The 18,698-nt window shown below is 41.8% G+C and overlaps 1 protein-coding gene across 1 annotated transcript in view; it reads left to right on the plus strand.

The window, feature by feature from the left end:
* The window catches only part of ARL3 (ADP ribosylation factor like GTPase 3), a 38,830-nt gene that overhangs the window by 148 nt on the left and 19,984 nt on the right, over positions 1-18,698 (plus strand). The window contains exons 2-3 of the mRNA XM_048505120.1: positions 13,171-13,314; positions 15,747-15,863. Coding sequence (XP_048361077.1) covers positions 13,171-13,314; positions 15,747-15,863 — 261 coding nt within the window. The remainder of the gene's footprint in view (positions 1-13,170; positions 13,315-15,746; positions 15,864-18,698) is intronic.

The raw sequence follows: 18,698 nt of genomic DNA on the forward strand, positions 1-18,698 counted from the left end.
GCGGAGGGAGTGGGGGGTTGGAGGCATGGGGGAGGGAAGCGGAGGGTCGCCCCCTCTCTTGTGGGTCGGTACGGAGGGGATCCGTTTTGGCATAGGAGTGTGCTGAGTGACAGAGGCCAAAGGGATGGCTTAGAAGAGGCTGAATGGGCCTGATTTAGGGCAAGGGAAGCAGCTCACCTGGTGCTGAAAGAACCTCCCCAGATGACGAGTGTTGCGAGAAGGTGGGGATTGCCAGACAAAGATCTCTGAAACAGAAACATTCAGATCATTTTCGCAGTTGAAAATTTGAGATTCTGAAATCAAGTTGATCAGTATATAGGAAAAACTGTATTTGAGACATCCTTACGTAGGAATATTACCACTCAAGGACATTAAAATGTTTAAGGGCATATATGGTAACTGTAAACAGCAAAGGGGTTGAAGCTGTTGCTAGTTGTTTAGGTGTAAGCCCCTCTGAACATCTTCCGAACAAGCATGCACATGATTGTACTATAGGGCAATCAAAAAGGAGCATGGTGTGAAATATCCTAAAATAATCCATCCTGTAAGCAGGTTATGAACAGTGCAGTTCTGAGCAGTTACACTCACCTAACTCCATTTAATTCAATGGGCCAAGAATAGTGTATCTCTGTTTAGGATTGCACTGGAAGATGTCTAGGGTTTTCACAGTTATGTGCAAGAAGAATTGCACATACATTAAATATGGACACATTGCCATGTTTTCTGATTCTGGTGGCCACAAATCTGCTACTTTTAACTGCATGTCCACCTCCTACATGATAAGCAGCAAGTATTGCCCATGCTAGTCCAGTATCACCTTAGAGACAAAGATAATTGGGGAGGGAGGGAGGGGGGCAGTGAGCTTTTGAGAGTCAAAGCTCCTTTCATCAGTTGGGTTTCACTCTTAAAAGCTCATAACCCCCCCAAATCGTATTGGTTGTAGGTGCTATAGGTCTGGAATCTAGCCAACGTGGCTGCTCTCTGAACTATTCCAGAGAAAGACTCTGCAGTCACTAAAAATGCTGTAACATGCTGCCATATTGGAGCATGTTTCATTCCATGCAGGATGCACATAGATATTAGTATTCACATTCGAGAATCTAAAGCCTGGGAACTTTACCTTTTCTAAGGCATTATTAGTTAAGCAATAGCAACCAGAAGAGCCAAGAGATCTCTACAAGTCTCCTGATGCATTAACCAATTACCGATACACCAAAAGAGGCAGGAAAAACAGAGAGATGAGAGGTGGGGCGATGAAGGAAAGTTGAATTTGATTATTCTTATTCTTTATTGTAACGACAGTTCCTTTGCTACTGTTTGGATAACCAGAGCTAGCATAGAGGCAAGGTAGAAAAGTTCTCCATTAACAATCACCCTGTGCTCTTGCTGTTTTTCCTCATTGCCTTATGCATTAAGTGTGGACAGTGAGCTGTGCAATAGCTAGCCTTTGGATGAATTGGATGTTAAAAGATCTTTATTTTATGTTGGTCTTGTAGCAAAGCTTTGCTTTTGCTTTAAGTTCGAATTGCCTTGATTTTCTGGATGGTTTGTATGTGTGTTTGCACACACACACATTATACATTCACACTGTGTGGAAGCCATGAAAAATGTTTAATGCAAAAAAATCTATATTCTGAGGTATCCAAACTCCTGTGTACTTTTTCACCCAATTAATGAGAGGGATTTTAAAAAAGAGATAGCTAAAGCAGGCTTGTATATAATCACTTGTCTGCTCCCAGGTGAGTTTTTGTAAATTGGATGAGGCTCCACTCATCTTCTTTTTTAGACTGTTGATGTGCCACTAAAGGACTTGTATGTATGGGAGGCAGGCTGGAAATGTTAGTAGCTTTTCTTTAAAAAGGGTTGTTTAAGGGTCCACTAGTAAGAAGAGTAAATTTATTATCAGATTTGATTTGAAAAGGAATATTATTCATTTTCAGCTCTACAACATAAAAGCTAGATTTTTAATAATTGTGAGATTGCAGTTCCGTTCCCATGTATTTAATTCAGCAGAGTAAGAATTATTGCATATGCATAGGATTGTACAACAACCATGCGATATGAGCTGGCCCATTTCTTTGGGGTGGATTCTAACTACTGTGCTACCAATTGCATTGTAAGTTAAAGCATGTACAAAAAAGTGTTGTGGTAGGTTTTGTACAAGCAAACAAGGATCACAAGTAGTCAGCTTTAACTGGTAGAGTTTTAATACAACAACTGTAGCCCCCCCCCCCCCCAAACCCACTATGGAATTTGAACACTGGAAAAATATATGTGAGAGAGACTCATGCAACAATATCAGCCTTACCTGGGAGCTTTGAATACCACATCAATTGTGAACAGCTTGAGCTCAGCCAAAACTACCTGAAGTACCCAAGTGGCCTGAGAAGGAATAGCCAAAATGGTTATTCACAGTTCCCAAAGCCTTCCTTAGTTCTGCAAGTTATATTTCACTTTATTCAGAGCGTTTGGACATTTAAGGTTGCTGACTGAATAGGTTAACATTGATCGGGAGGAGGGGCACAAGATTGCTTTTGTCAGAGATTTCTGTTAACCAGGATTCAGTTGCTGATATTTTGATCAAACTGTCTGAGGCTCTACTGCTGTTTACATCTTGTTTACATACAATTATGACTGTGGCACAATGAGAACCTGATTTGTATTAAGCTCAGCCCTAACATATGATGAAGTAGAATAATCAAATGGTGTGCTTCAGGGTATCCACTAGTTGACTGAGGTCAGGACACATTTGCTCACACATCCACCCTCCCACAAGTGGTCTAACTAATTGTACAATGGACAGTTAGCTATCAGAATTGCCTTTGCCAGACATTGCAAGAAGTTACATTCACATCATTTAGAACTTGCATAAGAAAGTAAGGATCATCTTGTGGAACCAAACCAAACATCTAATTAGCCTGCAACTATCGTCTCCAGTAGTGGCTGGCCAGGTACCATTGGAAAGCTCACAGCAAGGACACAGTAAAGATAGGCACCCCTTGTTCTTTGCTCCCTGTTCTTGATAAGCAGAAGTTCTGTTTCTGAACATGGATGTTTTTTACTGCCCAGGCTAATAGTCCCATTATGTGTACCGGTAATCTAGATTTAAAGCCATATAAGATACTAGCCATTGCTACCATATCATTTATTGTATGAAGACATGATTTCTTGTTTGTGTTCTGAATCAAGTACTGATCAATTTCCCTGGATGACTTCAAGTGAGGGGTTTTTTTGGGGGGGGGAAGTAATAAATTTTCTTGCGTTCACGCTGTCTGTAATATTAATAATTTTATAAGCTTTTATCAGATCTCCCCCTCAAATTCTTTTCTGATGAAATAGATACAGACTCTTTGTTTGTATGAAAATCCCCTCTCCAGTTTTCAGTTGTCCCCTTTTGAACCTTCTCCAGTTCTGCAGTCTCCTTTTGAGATGGGACAACCAGGACTGCAAACAAAATAATTCTATGTGTTCTATTTTCTGCTTTTCTCTGCAAGACTTATCCATGCTACAGCTCAGCCTGTACTGTGATCAGTTGTTATAGTGTGTGTTTCCTCCTACTCTAATCCCATATTCTGGGGCAGGAAAATTGTGCTATCTCAGAGCAAGTATCAGACCACTTGGGACCAGGCTGCCTCATTCCAGTTGCTACTAGACAACTATGGGGCAAAATGGAAAGTGAATGTTGGGGTGATCCACTCAAGCACTCTATGTGAGAGGACAGTTGAACTGGATCTTTAGATAAATGCCATATTAAACATTTGCTGTTCTCCTCAAGCAGATTTCTTTGGATTTACACTCTAAATTCATTATTGAAGCTTTACGGCTAATCCAGCTAAACAGCAGATATTTACTTCTCTAATGGGATTCCACTCTCTGCTGTTTAATGATTGGCAAGTCCTCCCGGCTGCCAGCCAATAGTATGTGTGAGAATTCTCTCTCTGGTATTTCTTAAATGGGTCACTCTAATAGAATATATAGAAACTGATTCATGTGTTTACCTCTGTTCTTGTCCTTAATCCCATGTTAAAAATCCTTTGCACTCAGACTATGCATGTACATATAATTCTTCCTCTCAATTATGTGGTATTGACAACTGATGGAAAACTGATCTAGTATGGCATTGAAGCTGATTGGGTTTACATTAGGGTGTAGATACTTAATAGCATTTTAATTTATCATTACTGCACATAACTATTAAAATAAACATTTTGAAAATCTGTTGGATCCTGTTTCTACTACAAATTCAGATGCAGAGTGTCTCTGATGATAGCCAAGAGTCGTCATGAGATAATGGATAAAATGCTAATGATGGAAGACCTGATGATGAAAACCTGAATTCAAATCCCAGTTTGGCTGTTCTTGGGCAACTCTCCACCTCATGCACATTTTAAATAATTTTACTGTTTTATCATTTTTATTTAGATACTTATAGCATCTTTTCTTGCCAATGAAGACTCAAAATACCTTACAGCATTGTTTTCCTTCTCCATTTTATCCTCCCACCAACAACCTTGTGAGACAAGTTAGGCTAAGAGGGAGTAGTAGTTGGTTGAAGGTCACTCATTCTGCTTCCATGGTAGAGTAGGGATCCGAACTTGGAACTCTTAGATCCTAGTCACTAGTGTATTATTCTAACCACTACATCCCACTGGCTGTCATTGTAGAAAGTGCTACAGAAATAAAGCATGATCTAGCCAGAGTTCAGTGTGGATATACCCATTAGAGTGAAGCAGCATATATTTGTATATTTTTGCCATTTAAATAACACCACCTATATTGAGCCCATGATGAATAAGTCTACGTGAATCGTTCCCTTTATGGCCATCCTGAAATAGCTCTTGCATCCCTGACCAAGTAACTTGTGTGTCTGTGTGATTTTGTCTTCAAGTCACAGTTGACTTATGGTGACCCTGGTATAGGGCTTTCAATGAAAGAGAAGTTTAGAGGTAATTTGCCATTGCCTGCCTCCAGGTGGACAAAGAGTTCTGAGAGAACTGTGACCAGCCCAAGGTCACCCTGTGGGATTCACCAATAGCACTTAATCCATATAAATAACAGTTGCAGCATAATAATTACTGAGAATAAATACAGTACAATCATAAAAATTTTTCTTGGGAGTGAATTTCACTTGAGTTGACCTGGGTAGAATTACTCTTATAGTTGATAGCAATAGATGCTGGAAGCTTTAAACAAGTGCCATTGAAGAAGTTCAGTTGTTACGTATATTTAAAAATTGGGTTTTGAAACAAGAGTAATTTTTCTGACCTGTATAGTTTCTTATCAAAATTGCCATAGATAATTATCCCCATAATATATTATTTTGTATTTAGGCAGAGAAGGGGGGAGAGTGTATCAGATATGAAATATCCCAATTTTAATTCTTGAAGCGTAGCTTGGCTTAAAAATCCCAAAAGACTATACAACTCACTATGCTGTGCCTAATTATCCAGGGCCCTCCTTAGGCCCCAGTGTATCAACTCGCAGTATCCTGTTTCCCAAAGAGAATTATTACCATTGGCTTTTCTTTCTTGAACCACATATTTATTAATATATTGGCTTTACATTTTCCAGACTGCTAGGGTAGCATTTCCTGATCCCTAAGATTTTTGCTTGTGTGGAAACACTTCCTTATGGTCACAACTTCTGTTCTTTGCCCTGCCCCCCTGCCCTACAGTAAGTGTTAAGTTACAAGTGAAATAAAACATTTGTATTTTAGGAAGCAAATGCCTTGCATCTTTAAGAAAAGAGACACAATCGAGATAATTTCTTCAGTTCCCTTCTAAGTCAGCAATGGTCACTTAATGCCATACCATCTTATTTACTTATTACAGCAAAATTTTTAAAATAAATGTTGCTGTTTTTTACACTTGTATTTGAACAAGCTTTTAAAAATCCCACTTATATTTTTGTATGATATCTTCAGTAGAATAAAAAACACTGCAGACCTGAATAGAATAATTGTGCTGTTCTGGGATAAACTAAACTATAGCTTTTGTGTTTAAATTGGACTACATTTTAACCACATATAGGAAACTTAAAGTATATACACAAACAGAGCTACTAAAGTGGAGACCACCTTGGTGTTGATTTGTTTTTCTTCCTGTCTCCTCCATCCAACCATTTATAGCAGAATAAAGTGTCTTTATCCCCTTTACTGTAGACTAGCCCTGATGTGCTCCTACAGACAGCCATGTGATAACAGCAATTTCTTCAGTACAATAGAGACTGATTATAATCTGATTTCTTGCAGACTGTACTTTTTTAGGAAACTCATTCGTGTAATATATGAGCTGTGGGATACATAAATGAATGCCTCTCGGATGTGGCATGGGCCTGCACTGGCAGATTTGTCCTCCCTGGAGCACTTACCCTGGCAGAGGGGCAAAAACACTGGCAGGGGAATGCTGCAGCCCTCCAGGATGCCCGAACTTGGAGCTGAGCATCACATCAGCTCTCCTGCGCCACAACTGTCCCGTCGGTGCAGTGGAGACGTGCCACAGGCATTCCTTGGGGTGGAGCTGACTTTAGCTTCCACCTGGCCTTTTGAGCTGGGAATGCCACAGCCCTGGCCTTGGAGTTATGCCACCCAAATGGGTAGCAAAACTCAATTCAGCCAATGGAGGGCTTTCAGGTAGCCAAGGTTTTTTTTTTCTTTTTGCCTGCACCCCTGTGCTGCCTGTTAGTATGGAGTCAGCGCAGCAGCACAGTGGCAGAGCTGTCCTTGGCCACATCACCCTCTGGATTGGGCTGCCTGAATTTAAAATTCTACACTGTAGCCCAGTGGTGGCGAACCTATGTCATGCATGCCAGAGAGGGCACTCAGAGCCCTCTCTGGGGGCACGCGTGCAGTTGCCCCAGTTTGGGCATTCAGCAGTGACACAGCGCCAAGGGAGTGAGGGGTGTGCGATGCACAGGGTGCGCGCCCCTGCAGGGGCGTTCCGAGGCGGGGACAGATGGAGCGTGGCAGGCGCGCAGGGCACATGCGGGCCCCAGGCGCAGTTCCCCCTCGCTCCACCCCTGGCACTTGGTCTCTAAAAGATTTGCCATCACTGCTGTAGCCTAAGCAACCAAACATTATATAATATTCATTGAGTAGAACTCACTAACTTCTAGAGGCTAACCAAAATGGCAGTAAGCCAGTGTTTGTTTGCCATGAAGATGGTGGTTTTCAGAATCCACCCATATGCTCTTCAGTGTGCCTGACTGAGAGTCTTTTTGTATCTCCATACTCAATTTTAATTTTTATCTATTAATTTGTATCCCCCTCTACAGTGGTTACCCAGAGTGGCTTAACCTTTTCCCTTTCTCCATTTGATCCTCACAACAACCCTGTGAGGTTGGTTAGGCTGAGAGTGTATGACTGGCCCAAAGTCATCCAGCAAGCTTCCATGGCAGAGTGGTGTCCCAGATTCTAGCATGACACTCTAACCGCTACATTGTACTGGTCCTTCAGCAGAACCTTTCAGCAGTGAAGTACTTTTCTTTTTTACTGTCCGCATGCATTTATTTCCGTGTGTTTGCACCTGCTGACATGAAGTACCTCATTGCTGAAGTTTGAGCGAGTAGGTACAAATGCACACTGAATCATTAATCAGCAGGGCTGCAAGAAAAAATGACAAGGAACCTTTGTTTTAAAGAATTGCTGTCTCTTTGAATTTGTTAACTATTATGCAGTTAGTACAAGCACTCCAATTATTAATAGAATTTAAACACATTAGCAAGCTTGCAATGTACGGTATGAAAACAGTATTTATTGACAGATGTTAGCCATTCATGAACTGCTAAGCTTGTATATTATCTGTGCCATGTGTGTATTTGAGAATGGACAGGAACTGCAGGCATTCACTCAGGTAATCTTAAACTGCCATCCTAAATTCACAGCCTGAAATAATTATGCTGTGGGTTGGTGTGTCTGTTTGCAGTCTCTTTTGGAGCATAGTCTGCCCATCTTTACATACTGAAATAACCACAGCAAAAGTTAGGCCTACTTAGTATTATAATACCTGAATTACAAAATGTTTTATAAAATAAAATTAAATCCCCAGTAAAGGTTAATCATTTAAACACTAGATAAAGAAAGGAATGCAAAAGGCCAGTAAGGAAAACAGGGCATAAGGTAAGCCTATTTGCTGAGGGTGTGTTCGCATGACCATTGCAACCCACATTGACTTTCCTGCCATGTCAGCGGACAACATTCCTGTCAGGCTCCTATTGCAACTATGCATAGGATGCTGCCACGGACATTTTTGAGTCATTTGTGGTAGCATGTCAATAGCCAGTGTGTACTCAATTCAGCACGTAGTACATATTGCCCCACCATGTGTTGGTGACACAGCTGGGAGCCTGCACAGATGGAATGGTATATGACGGACTCCTGATGGGGTCTAATAGATAGGACCTCTAAAATATTATTTAGGGCCCAACTGCATATTTGCAAAGTCTTTGGGATGCAGAGTTTGTGTCCAGCAGAGATGTTCTTAAAATGGAGAGGAAGATAGTGGATTTTGCAGGGAGAACGTTTATAATTGAATTCAATTGAAGTTTAAATGACAGAGGCAAGAGGCACGACACCCTTGCCTCTTCACTACTTGCATGTAACAACAACAACCTTTTGACCCAGCAGATGAGGTTCGACCACCCACCTGAGGGTGGCAGCCCAGGGACTGAAGACCACTGTCCCAGATGGAAAGCAATTATCTGTTTAAGCAAAACGAGACATTCACAAGATACATACTTCAAAAGATACCAACTTTAATAAGTGCCATAAAAATAATCCGATCTCTCAGAGTATAAATATGATTAATTTGATCTTTACATCCCAATTTACTAAGAATTGCAGTTCTGACCTAAGATAATTTCCTATCCTTGTGGACTTGCATTTGCAGGCTCTGTTTTTGCTTGTCTGTGTGTCTGTTTTCTATGTCCTTGAACATTGAATCTCAGGGCCAAACTATGCATTGAGATTTTTAAAGAGGTAGGTCTAGGGAACCTGAACTCAGCTTGGGTTCCCCACAGCCATAGCTCCTGCAGAGAATGGCTATTAAAAATGAAACTGAGCCAGTTTAGGCTTGGAAGCTGTTGTTCTGAATGGAAACAGTTCAGGAGGGGGAGCTATTTCCTCGTTTTACTACTCCATATAGAGAGGCATTGGGAGCCCAAATAGGCTCTCTTTTGTTTTTTTAAAAAAGTTGTTCCCTGCAGCTGATGTGTAACTGGCAGAACTCAAGTTGGGACCAGGAAATCCAGACCCAACACTTTAAAACCCTTAATGTGTTGTTTGACAGACTCTGGTTGGGAGCCCTGCACAAGAGCTACAATTCTGACACGCCTTAAAGGTGGGACAGGCTATACATTATTTTGCAAACTGCAGTTTAAGTGATGTGATGACCCAGTGGTTGCCTGGATCAGAGCTGTCATTAGATGTTTTGGATTCATTGCACAAAGCACAGACCAGGATACTAGTTAGAACTCTTTGATAAGGAAACCAGCCAAGAGAGATAAGACTGAGGAACCTGATGACTGTGGAAAAGGATGGAAGTTTGCTATTTATATTATATTAGAACAGTGATGGCGAACCTTTTTGAGACCGAGTGCCCAAATTGCAACCCAAATTCACTTATTTATCGCAAAGTGCCAACCCAGCAATTTAACCTGAATGCTGAGGTTTTAGTTTAGAAAAAACTGGTTGGCTTCCTCTTCATCCGCCCCACCCGCTCAAGCAGGGGCTAGGCTGCTCTAGCCTTCAGCAAGTCCCACGCACACAGCTCTGTGCCTCTCTATTATCTCTGCCTCCTCTGCGCCCCCCCGCCCCCCGGCTCAGGCAGCAGCCACCCAGAGCACAGGCACCAGGGCCGCCAGCTGAGTCCTCCCTGCTCACCACGATGCGCGCATGTCGTTCTCAGTGGCCCAAGCCAGCCTAGATGTGTGTGTGGGGGGATGATTTTCTGCCCCCCACATGACGAACTCTGTGTGCACGTGCCCAGAGAGAGGGCTCCGAGTGCCACCTCTGGCACCCGTGCCATGGGTTTGCCATCACTGTATTAGAACGTGAAAATAAAAGCTACCTCAATTATCTTGTACTCAAGCGCTCAAGCATTTTACCCTGGACCCCCAGCACAGTGGCTTTTCCTGAAGCCATTTGAATGCTCACATAACATTATTCTTCCAGCTTGAATTCTGTTGGTGTTATTTTGATAGAAGTTCTTAAATTATCATTTGACTCAACCAGTAGAAAGCCAGCATTTGAAAATCTATTGTCAACACTAAGCTCAGCCTAGAGCTGAATCAATGTATAAACTGCTGGATGACAACCTTTCTTATACAGATCCTTCTAAAACTTTCTGTCTTCAGGGAAACCTTTCCTTATCAATGTATCTGGTGCGTACCTACCACAGAATCTCTACATCTGGCAGAGGATCTTGTGGTATATTAGTGTATACAACCAGGTCAGTCAGGGTGCTGGCCAGGCCTGTTGGGACTTGTTACTATGACCCTTCATGAACAAAGGGTGTGTTTCCAGAATACATTCAAACATCAGTGGTATGATACAGGTGATAGAAAAATCAGTGATATGATACAGTACTGAGTGGATAATATGTCTTTCTGGGCAAATTTGCATTACTAATCTTACTGGGGAATCTTTGAAACGTTTCTAAGGATTCAAGGGTTCCTCCAAACACTGTTTGGAAACCATGGCTGTAGACTGTCTTTGTTACTCTATGATCTAATATGTTAAAACTGCATTTCTTCTTTCAAGGAAAAGCTCAAGGTCTTTGCCTTCAGCTTCATGAAGGGGTCTGAACAGAAGCTTGAATTGCATGAGGGGTAAAGACAAGGTGGAAATAATGAAGTTGTGTTGATTGCATTAAGAATGACAAATATGGCTGAAATAGGGATGCTAACTTCCAGGTGGGACCTGGTGACCCCCAGGAATTATTGCTCATCTACAGACAACAGAGATCAGTTCTCCTGAAGAAAATACCTGTTTTGGAGGGTGATCTCTATGGCATTGTGCGCCTCTTCTCCCCAGGCTCCATCCCCACATCTCCTGGGGTTTCCCAACCTGGATCTGGCAACCCTACCCTCCCATCCCCCGCCAGTGGCTAGGCAATCCTAAATTGAAAGGGTTGGGACTGGGTGTATAGTTACAAAGCATTAGATGGATTACTTGTAATTTGAACATGGCTAACATTTAGCATTTTTCTTTGTTATGAAAAGTTATTAGTTTGTCTCCAGTGCCTAGTCCAGCAGCTAAAAAGCAATAGTGATTCTGACAGATGATTCCAATTAACTGTGCAGTCCTAGATTACAATCTGAGAAATGAGTTTAGGAGGATGTAACTCTGTTTAGGATTGCACAGTAACAGTTTCAGCTTCGATAATCCATTTTGATAGCCTTTGGTCTTCATTTACTAAAAATAATTTTAGAGTCGGTATGTATGGAGGACGTACAAACAGGTTTTGGGAAGGAACATATGATATCACAGATCAGTGACTAAGCTGGAACTAGAAAACAGTTGACATTCTGGTTGATCTTTCTTATATATATGGATGTAACAAACAGCTTGAACATACTTACCTATCAGTACCCAAATGCCCTTCAGTGATACTTTTTCATAACAGCACAGGTGTTTAAGCTCTGGTGCCACCGAAGAACACCATTATTTGTAGCATTTTTGCATTGCAAATAAACTCCTGAAGTATGCATTTGTGCTTGTAAACCTTGAAAAGGACTCTCAGCTTGAGGGTCTGAAATCTGCTGAACTTTTCTTAATTACCCAATCCAGGGAACTGGAATGTTTGCAAGAGCTAAATCCTGAAAATGCTGATATGTGAATGTCTCATTTGCCCAGAATGGCTGACATGATAAATACAAGCGGCTTTGGATAATTAAAATCATTTCTAGGTAAGGAATTCACGCTGTGGCTTATAGTAGCTAAGAGTCAAGATGAGAGGTTGATATGGATTACAGGGTTTATATAAGTGGAGTTTGTCTGCCTCATTCAGCTGCTTGGCTGAAATTCTGTACACTTTCAAATCTCAAAAGCCAGCATGTTGATGTCAGTGATGTGGCTCCATTTTTTCATATATTGATGCTGGTATTTATAGTGGTTCCTAAGGAGGAGCTGCATGAGGTAGAAAAATGTCCTTCAAATCAGAAAAATGAAAAGGCAATATAAACCTTAGAATCTTGACATATAGTTTGTGGATTATCAAAAGAGGCTTTGGATGGATCTCATGCATAAACAATCATATCGAGAACTTGTATTCTTTTTCATCTTTCTCCTTTTTTCCTCAGCCTACCTCAAATCTTTGACAAAAGTTTATGGGTTCCCTCTAATATCCATCCTTTCTTGTCTACCAGTTTTGCTAAACTCCTTAACTCCTTGATTATTGTAATGTTTTACTTCCCAATCTTTCTGATTCTGCTAAAGCCTTTTATTTCTGTTCTCATCTCTGTACAATTTTTGTTTCATCACACTTCAATCATGTCACACCTCTGTAGGCTAGATTCCAGAACCTCAAATGGGGCAATTTTATGAAAGGGTTTTTTGCTACTTCCTTCCTCCAGCCCTGCACTGCATAAAAAGCCACTAATGAGGCTTGGGGAACCCACAGAAATGGCATAATATGAAGTACAGGAGTTAGGGGCCATTGGAGCTGAACCCTTTGTATAAGCTCTTCTGCAACTTGTGAAAGAGTCTTGGTTATTTCTTGTCTTGTTTATGCTGATACTTTTCTTCTTGAGATTGCAATTCAACATTTTCCTTCTGTTCTTAGCTTTGTTCTTTTTCACAATTGTGGTCACAAGTCACTTCTGTTCTGAATTCATTTGCTACCTTTTCTTGCCTATATCCATTATGCTTACTACTTCTTGCTCCATTTAAGGTTCTTTGGAATCTTGCTGTTTCTGGTTTCTCTCTTGAGTTCTCTCTACGTGTCCTCTCATTCTTTCTACTTTTCTTTGTCTTATCTAGTGAATACAGTATTTTTTCCCTTTCTCCAAATTTCCCCTTCTTTTGCCTGTGAACCTACAGGCACAGATCTGTGCTTATAAGACATACAGAGCACCTAATATGTTTGGGTGCTTGTGTAAATAAATAATAAACAGTCATAGTGATGCTACTATTGTACTTAGCAAGGAAATTTCCCATCTTTTTGGCTGATGCAGGGTTTGCTGTCAATTCTGCGTAAATTGAAGAGTGCACCGGATCAGGAGGTAAGAATCCTCCTCCTGGGATTGGATAATGCAGGCAAAACCACCCTTTTGAAACAGCTAGCATCAGAAGATATCACCCATATCACTCCAACGCAGGTAAGGAAGGATACTTTTGGTCTGCCAGCCTTTGGGTCTCCAAGTCCATTTCTAAATCTTGATGTTTGGGAGAAAATAATTGAGGTAACAGATAAAATCATGTTGAATGGGCTATTAGTGACACCCAGTTCCATCCCAGTTTGCGTTTCCATCTGCACATTGGAAGTTTGTCACAATGGGAGTGAGAATGGAGGATCCTTGAACCAATAGTGTCTCTCTCTCCCCCTCCCCTTGACCTGCATCAGAACTTAGTTGGTTCTGCTTTCATGGCAAACTATTGTTAGTGGTTATGCCTGAATCACAAAGATATAGTTTATTCTTTTCCCTCCAAACCAAGATCACAAGCCATGATTTAATCCTAATTTAGACAAAAGAGAACAAACCATAGGCTTGGTTTAGACACGAAAATCACTCCAAGAAACCAACCAGGATTAAGCCAGGCTATCTGTGTTCATATATCCCATGAAACCATACTCAAGACAGGCAGCCCAATCCAAAGGGGGCAGCTGCACCACCTCCTACGAGGTTTCAGGCAGTGCGGAGAGCTTGAAAAACAAAAAACTCCCTGACCTATCCAAAAACCCAAATTACCAGACAATGGGCTACATACGACGCACTAAACAATGGCATAAGTTTCTGGGTGGTGTGACATTCCTGGACCAAAAGCCCACTGGAAGCCAGCTAAAATCAGCCCCCCCCCCCCCCCCCCGACCACTCCTGAAACATCCACCTGAATGCGGGTTCCACTGGCAGAGGAGCACCAGCGTGTAGAACAGCTTCCAGGTTTTGGTCTTGTGCAGTTATGCCTTATGCCAGCAGAGTAAGTGCCCCCATCAGCATAATCCTGCGCTGCTTCCATTTCTCCCCCCCCTTGGATTGCACTGAAAGTGTGGTTAATAAGCTGACAGTGCAGTCCTAAACAATGCCCTTCTAAACCCATTCAGTGGACTGGGAAGAGTGTAACTGCTCAGAATGGCACTGTAAACCATGTTTGTTTTACATGTGTGCATCCTGTTTTGACAGACCTTGCTAGCCATAGGTAGTGGAGTGGCCTAAATTCTGACTGTTACAGTAAGCATAGTTATTGAGTGATCCTAAGCAAGTTTGCTCAGAAATTCTGTTTTCTTTAATCAGGCTGACTCCCAGGAAAGCGTTCTTGGGATTGCTGTAGTTACTGTAGTTGAGCCATAGTTTGAGATTTGGACATAAGCCAAACTATGGTTTGCCATAAAGAGGGAGTTATTACTTTCTATGCCACATACAAGGGGGAAAGGCAGGAAATATTCTGAACAGGCCTAATGATCCTCAGGCTCGTTCCTACTGTGACAAACCATGGTTTCTTGCATGTGAACTGTGTCCCTGTGTTTTTCAGAGTTCCGACTAGACTCCAGTTTCAACCTATTGTTGTAAGTCCATAATAAATAACTTTGTTTGGTGGAAGTACATTTCTTTTACAGTCATGGGATCGAAAGCACAAGCAGATCTTTAACCTTAAAAAATTATTAAAGCTACTGTGCCAATATAATTGTTTTCTAGTAATGGCATGCCAACATTTCTGAGACTCCTGTGAATTTTAGCTTGTACTGCTTTACAAATTATGATACTGTCGAGTACATGTTGTAGACCCAATTTGTATACTTGAAGAATATTAACACCACAGTAACTTTTTGCACTGAATAATGTGTATGCATTAAAAATAAAACATGAAGCAGTCTTCAGTCCTCTTTACACAAACCAACTTTTTTCCCAGGATTAGCTTGTCTTGATAGATACCCAACTGACATCATCCCAGAGCTGGCCAGTGGGTGGTGCTAGAGATTGTGTCAAGCTAGCTGTCCTTCCTTCAGCCCTAGACTGCGTTTAAGATACTACAACGCCCCAGAGCAAAAGCCCACCCTCAGATCCCAAGCTTAGAGCCAATCCCCTGTATTGTATGGCAGTTCATTGCCAGCCCACACCACATCCTGTTTTTCCAGTTACACACCCCTTTCATTTGGAGCTTTAATTGATGAAATGGGCCCTTCAGAAGTGCAGCTGTTGCTTCTAGTTTTCTCATATCAACTCACATATAGGCTTCTGCTTCTTGTTAGTCTGCACATTAGGCTCCGCTTTCAAGTGGTAAAGTTGGCTTCTTGCAGCTTTATGCTTTTCCCTTATCTACATTGTTCCTTCACCTCCTAGTGCACTCTCCTTTCTCTTCCGAGCTGCAACGTACATCTTTATAGCTTTGACAGATGCAGACCCTGATCCATTCAAGGCTGTTGTATCCCTCACCTTGCTCACAGCCAATCCATCTGAATAGTAACACAGGCCCTTATCTTATTAGTGTTTCCAGACATGTGATATATAAGCTGTGAGTGGTGTGTGCTTGTGAATCAGGGGCCAACAATCAAGTTAACACTAGCTGTGCTTTATCGCTTTGTTTGCTGCAGGGTTTTAACATTAAAAGCGTGCAGTCACAAGGCTTCAAGCTGAATGTATGGGACATTGGGGGACAGAGGAAGATCAGACCGTACTGGAGGAATTATTTTGAGAATACTGATATCCTGGTAAGTACAGGCCACTGCAGAGAGCTGCTTTAAATAGAACACTGACTTTAACATTTAAGTAATGCAGCATTCTTAATCACGATCAAAGTCAATTTTTTTAATAGCAGCCAGCCAGTGTGGATGTCTTTGCAAAACCACTGTGCATGTGTGAATTATGAAATCTGTAAAAACTTCTATTGTTAACTGGTCTCTCAACTGCATGCCAAGTGACAGTTACGTTCAGTGTAGCCCAGGGGTGTCAAACATGTGGCCTGGGGACCGGATTCAACCCCTTGAGGAGGCTTATCAGGCAGCCAGCTGAGGCAACCCCCTCCTCTCACTCCCAGTCTGACCTGAGGAGCCCAGCTAGAAAAGTCATCCTGGCATTCCCGTACTATAATAGATCAGACCTTCTCCCTCTGGTAAAGGTATCAGCCTTGGCTATTCTAAGCAAAAATAATAATGCTGGTTATTTAGCTTTTATTACCATATTTACTCTTCAGTGCAAAACCAAAATGAAGCTCCCTCTTCCTAAACAAATGGATCAAAGGCAACTATAGAGAATGTGGGGGGCACTGCTGATTCTATTCCACTGGCCCCCCAGTGGTTTTAACCCTCCTCCCTTCATCCTGTTCTTCCCAACCCCTGTCTGTGTCTCTCTTCCCCAGGGTTCATTTGGGGGTGCCCCTGGCTTTTCTGCCTGAGGCAGAGTGTGGATGAGCAAGGGAAGGGAGGCAGGCAGGTTTGTACAACTGCATGGCCTCGGGCTGTAGAGGCCTCCTGCTAGACTAAAGGGAAAGAGGATGGGATGGCGACCCTTCTCCTCTGAAGCACCCCTCCACTCCTATCCTCGTGCTTCTGGTATTCTGAAGAGGGTGTGGGAGTTATTTCTATTACTTGCTAAGGGCATGTTTGGACAACAGACTTTTGCACATGATACTAGTATTTAATTTTATGAAAAGGACCTGGTTGTGCCATTTTCACTCCTGAGAGAAAAAATAGTCAGTGAATGAAACTATGTCACCAGTTGCCTGGCAAATTTCTGTGGCAGGTGACTCTCTTGTGCTTAGCCAAGCCACATCTGAAAGGCTGATACTGCAATGGTTCTTGTTTTTAATGCAGAAAAAGCACCACAATCCAGGCCTGTGAAAAAAGACAGGAGGCCTATAGTGAAAACTGGGGAATGGAAAGTCTTGGCAATTATGTTGTCTAGGTTCTCTGTAATAAATGAATAAGCAAGTTATACTGATTCTAGTGAAAAGTGTGGAAGCTAACTTGATCAATACTGATTGTCCAATGAAGAGAAGGGTCAGTGATGCTGATGATCTGTTTCCTAGGAAACAGCCTGACAAAATACAACCTCTGCACAAAGTAACACAAGACATATGTGCTTCAGAAGTACTTTTTTTGCACTTACATAACATAGCTTTATAATGTGGACTCTGCAAAATCTTTACAAAAAGCAAACAGGTGAAGCAGCCATCCAACTGCTTTCTTCCAGAATGGTGTACACTTAGGTAAAACCTCAAAATGCCTTGTATACCCATATTAAGGAATAGTTTAAAACTATAACGGAAATAAAGATTCCTTTATAGTTTAAAGGAAATAAAGATAGCAGAATAATCCTATACCCTTTTGCACTGTCAGCAGCCACGGCAGATCTAATATAGTGTAGTTGCAATCCTGTTCCTTCATAGCAGTGGTGGAGTTTCTGGTGCAAGAGACTCCAGCCGATTATGCACTAGGTGTCTGCTGCGTGATGGGGACAAACGTCTGTTGTGGCAAGATTTCTTTTATGGACATATTTCCTTGATCCCTGCTTTCACTTTTCATTCTCTCCATGACTCTTAACTCATAATCAATGAGTACAGGTTCCACACAGTCTCCATCCTGACTCACCATTTGTCATAATAATTTGAAGGAAAAACTGAAACACAGAGGCCATACCAGCCTGGTATGCTTTGAAGGGATTCTTATAAGCACATTGCATGCTAGTCAAAATGCCTGCATTTCCTCCAGGCTGAAGAGTGTTACACAAGTGAGAGGCCCCTCCAAGCATATTTTAACACATGAAGTGATTGCACATTCATAAACATGCAGGTGTGCTTGAATGGTAGGTACTCCAGTTACCCACACCTGTGCTATTTTGGAAGCTACGCACCGTCAAATAAAGGTGTGTATATTTGGATGATTGCATATTCAGACAGACACCTGCAGCTATTTGGCATGAAGCCTTCTAGATACTGGAAGGAGGCTCTTACCCGCTACCTATCTTGGTTGGTGCAGTGTTATACACTGTGGGGTTGCCGTAGGTTGCAACTCAGACAATTCTCACAAGTTGAGCTTAGATTATTAGGTCGTTATGGAGCTGCCTGGTACTGCAGGGAATGGGTGGTTCAGTAAGTGCACCTTTTCCTATTGAGAACATAAACCAGTATTTCATCATAATAACAGAAATACCACATTACTACAAGTGTTATCTTTGGATGACAAGCCTAATTTGGTCCCATAACCAGTTCTGCATCTCCAGAAGATCACACGAGTTAATCCTGATGGCAAGAGCATATCCAAAAGAATTACACAGTCTGTTTTACAGTGCAGCCCAAAGCAAAATCACACCCTTCTCAGTCTTTTGAAGTGAATGGGTTTGGAAGGGTGCAACTCTGCTAAGGATTGCACTGTTTACTTCTGGTTTTCAGTTAGACAAACTTCAGTGGATGGTGCTGAGCTATCATACAGGTTCAGTTTACTGGACTTTCAAGATCTGTTTCTTATTATGGTGTTTAATTGTTGACAGTTACATTGTAAAGAAATGGGAGTCAGCAAATTCTGCATTCATCCCAATGAGGGACATAT

This window comes from Sphaerodactylus townsendi, linkage group LG08 (assembly GCF_021028975.2).
Source record: "Sphaerodactylus townsendi isolate TG3544 linkage group LG08, MPM_Stown_v2.3, whole genome shotgun sequence".
NCBI classification, from domain to species: Eukaryota; Metazoa; Chordata; class Lepidosauria; order Squamata; family Sphaerodactylidae; genus Sphaerodactylus; species Sphaerodactylus townsendi.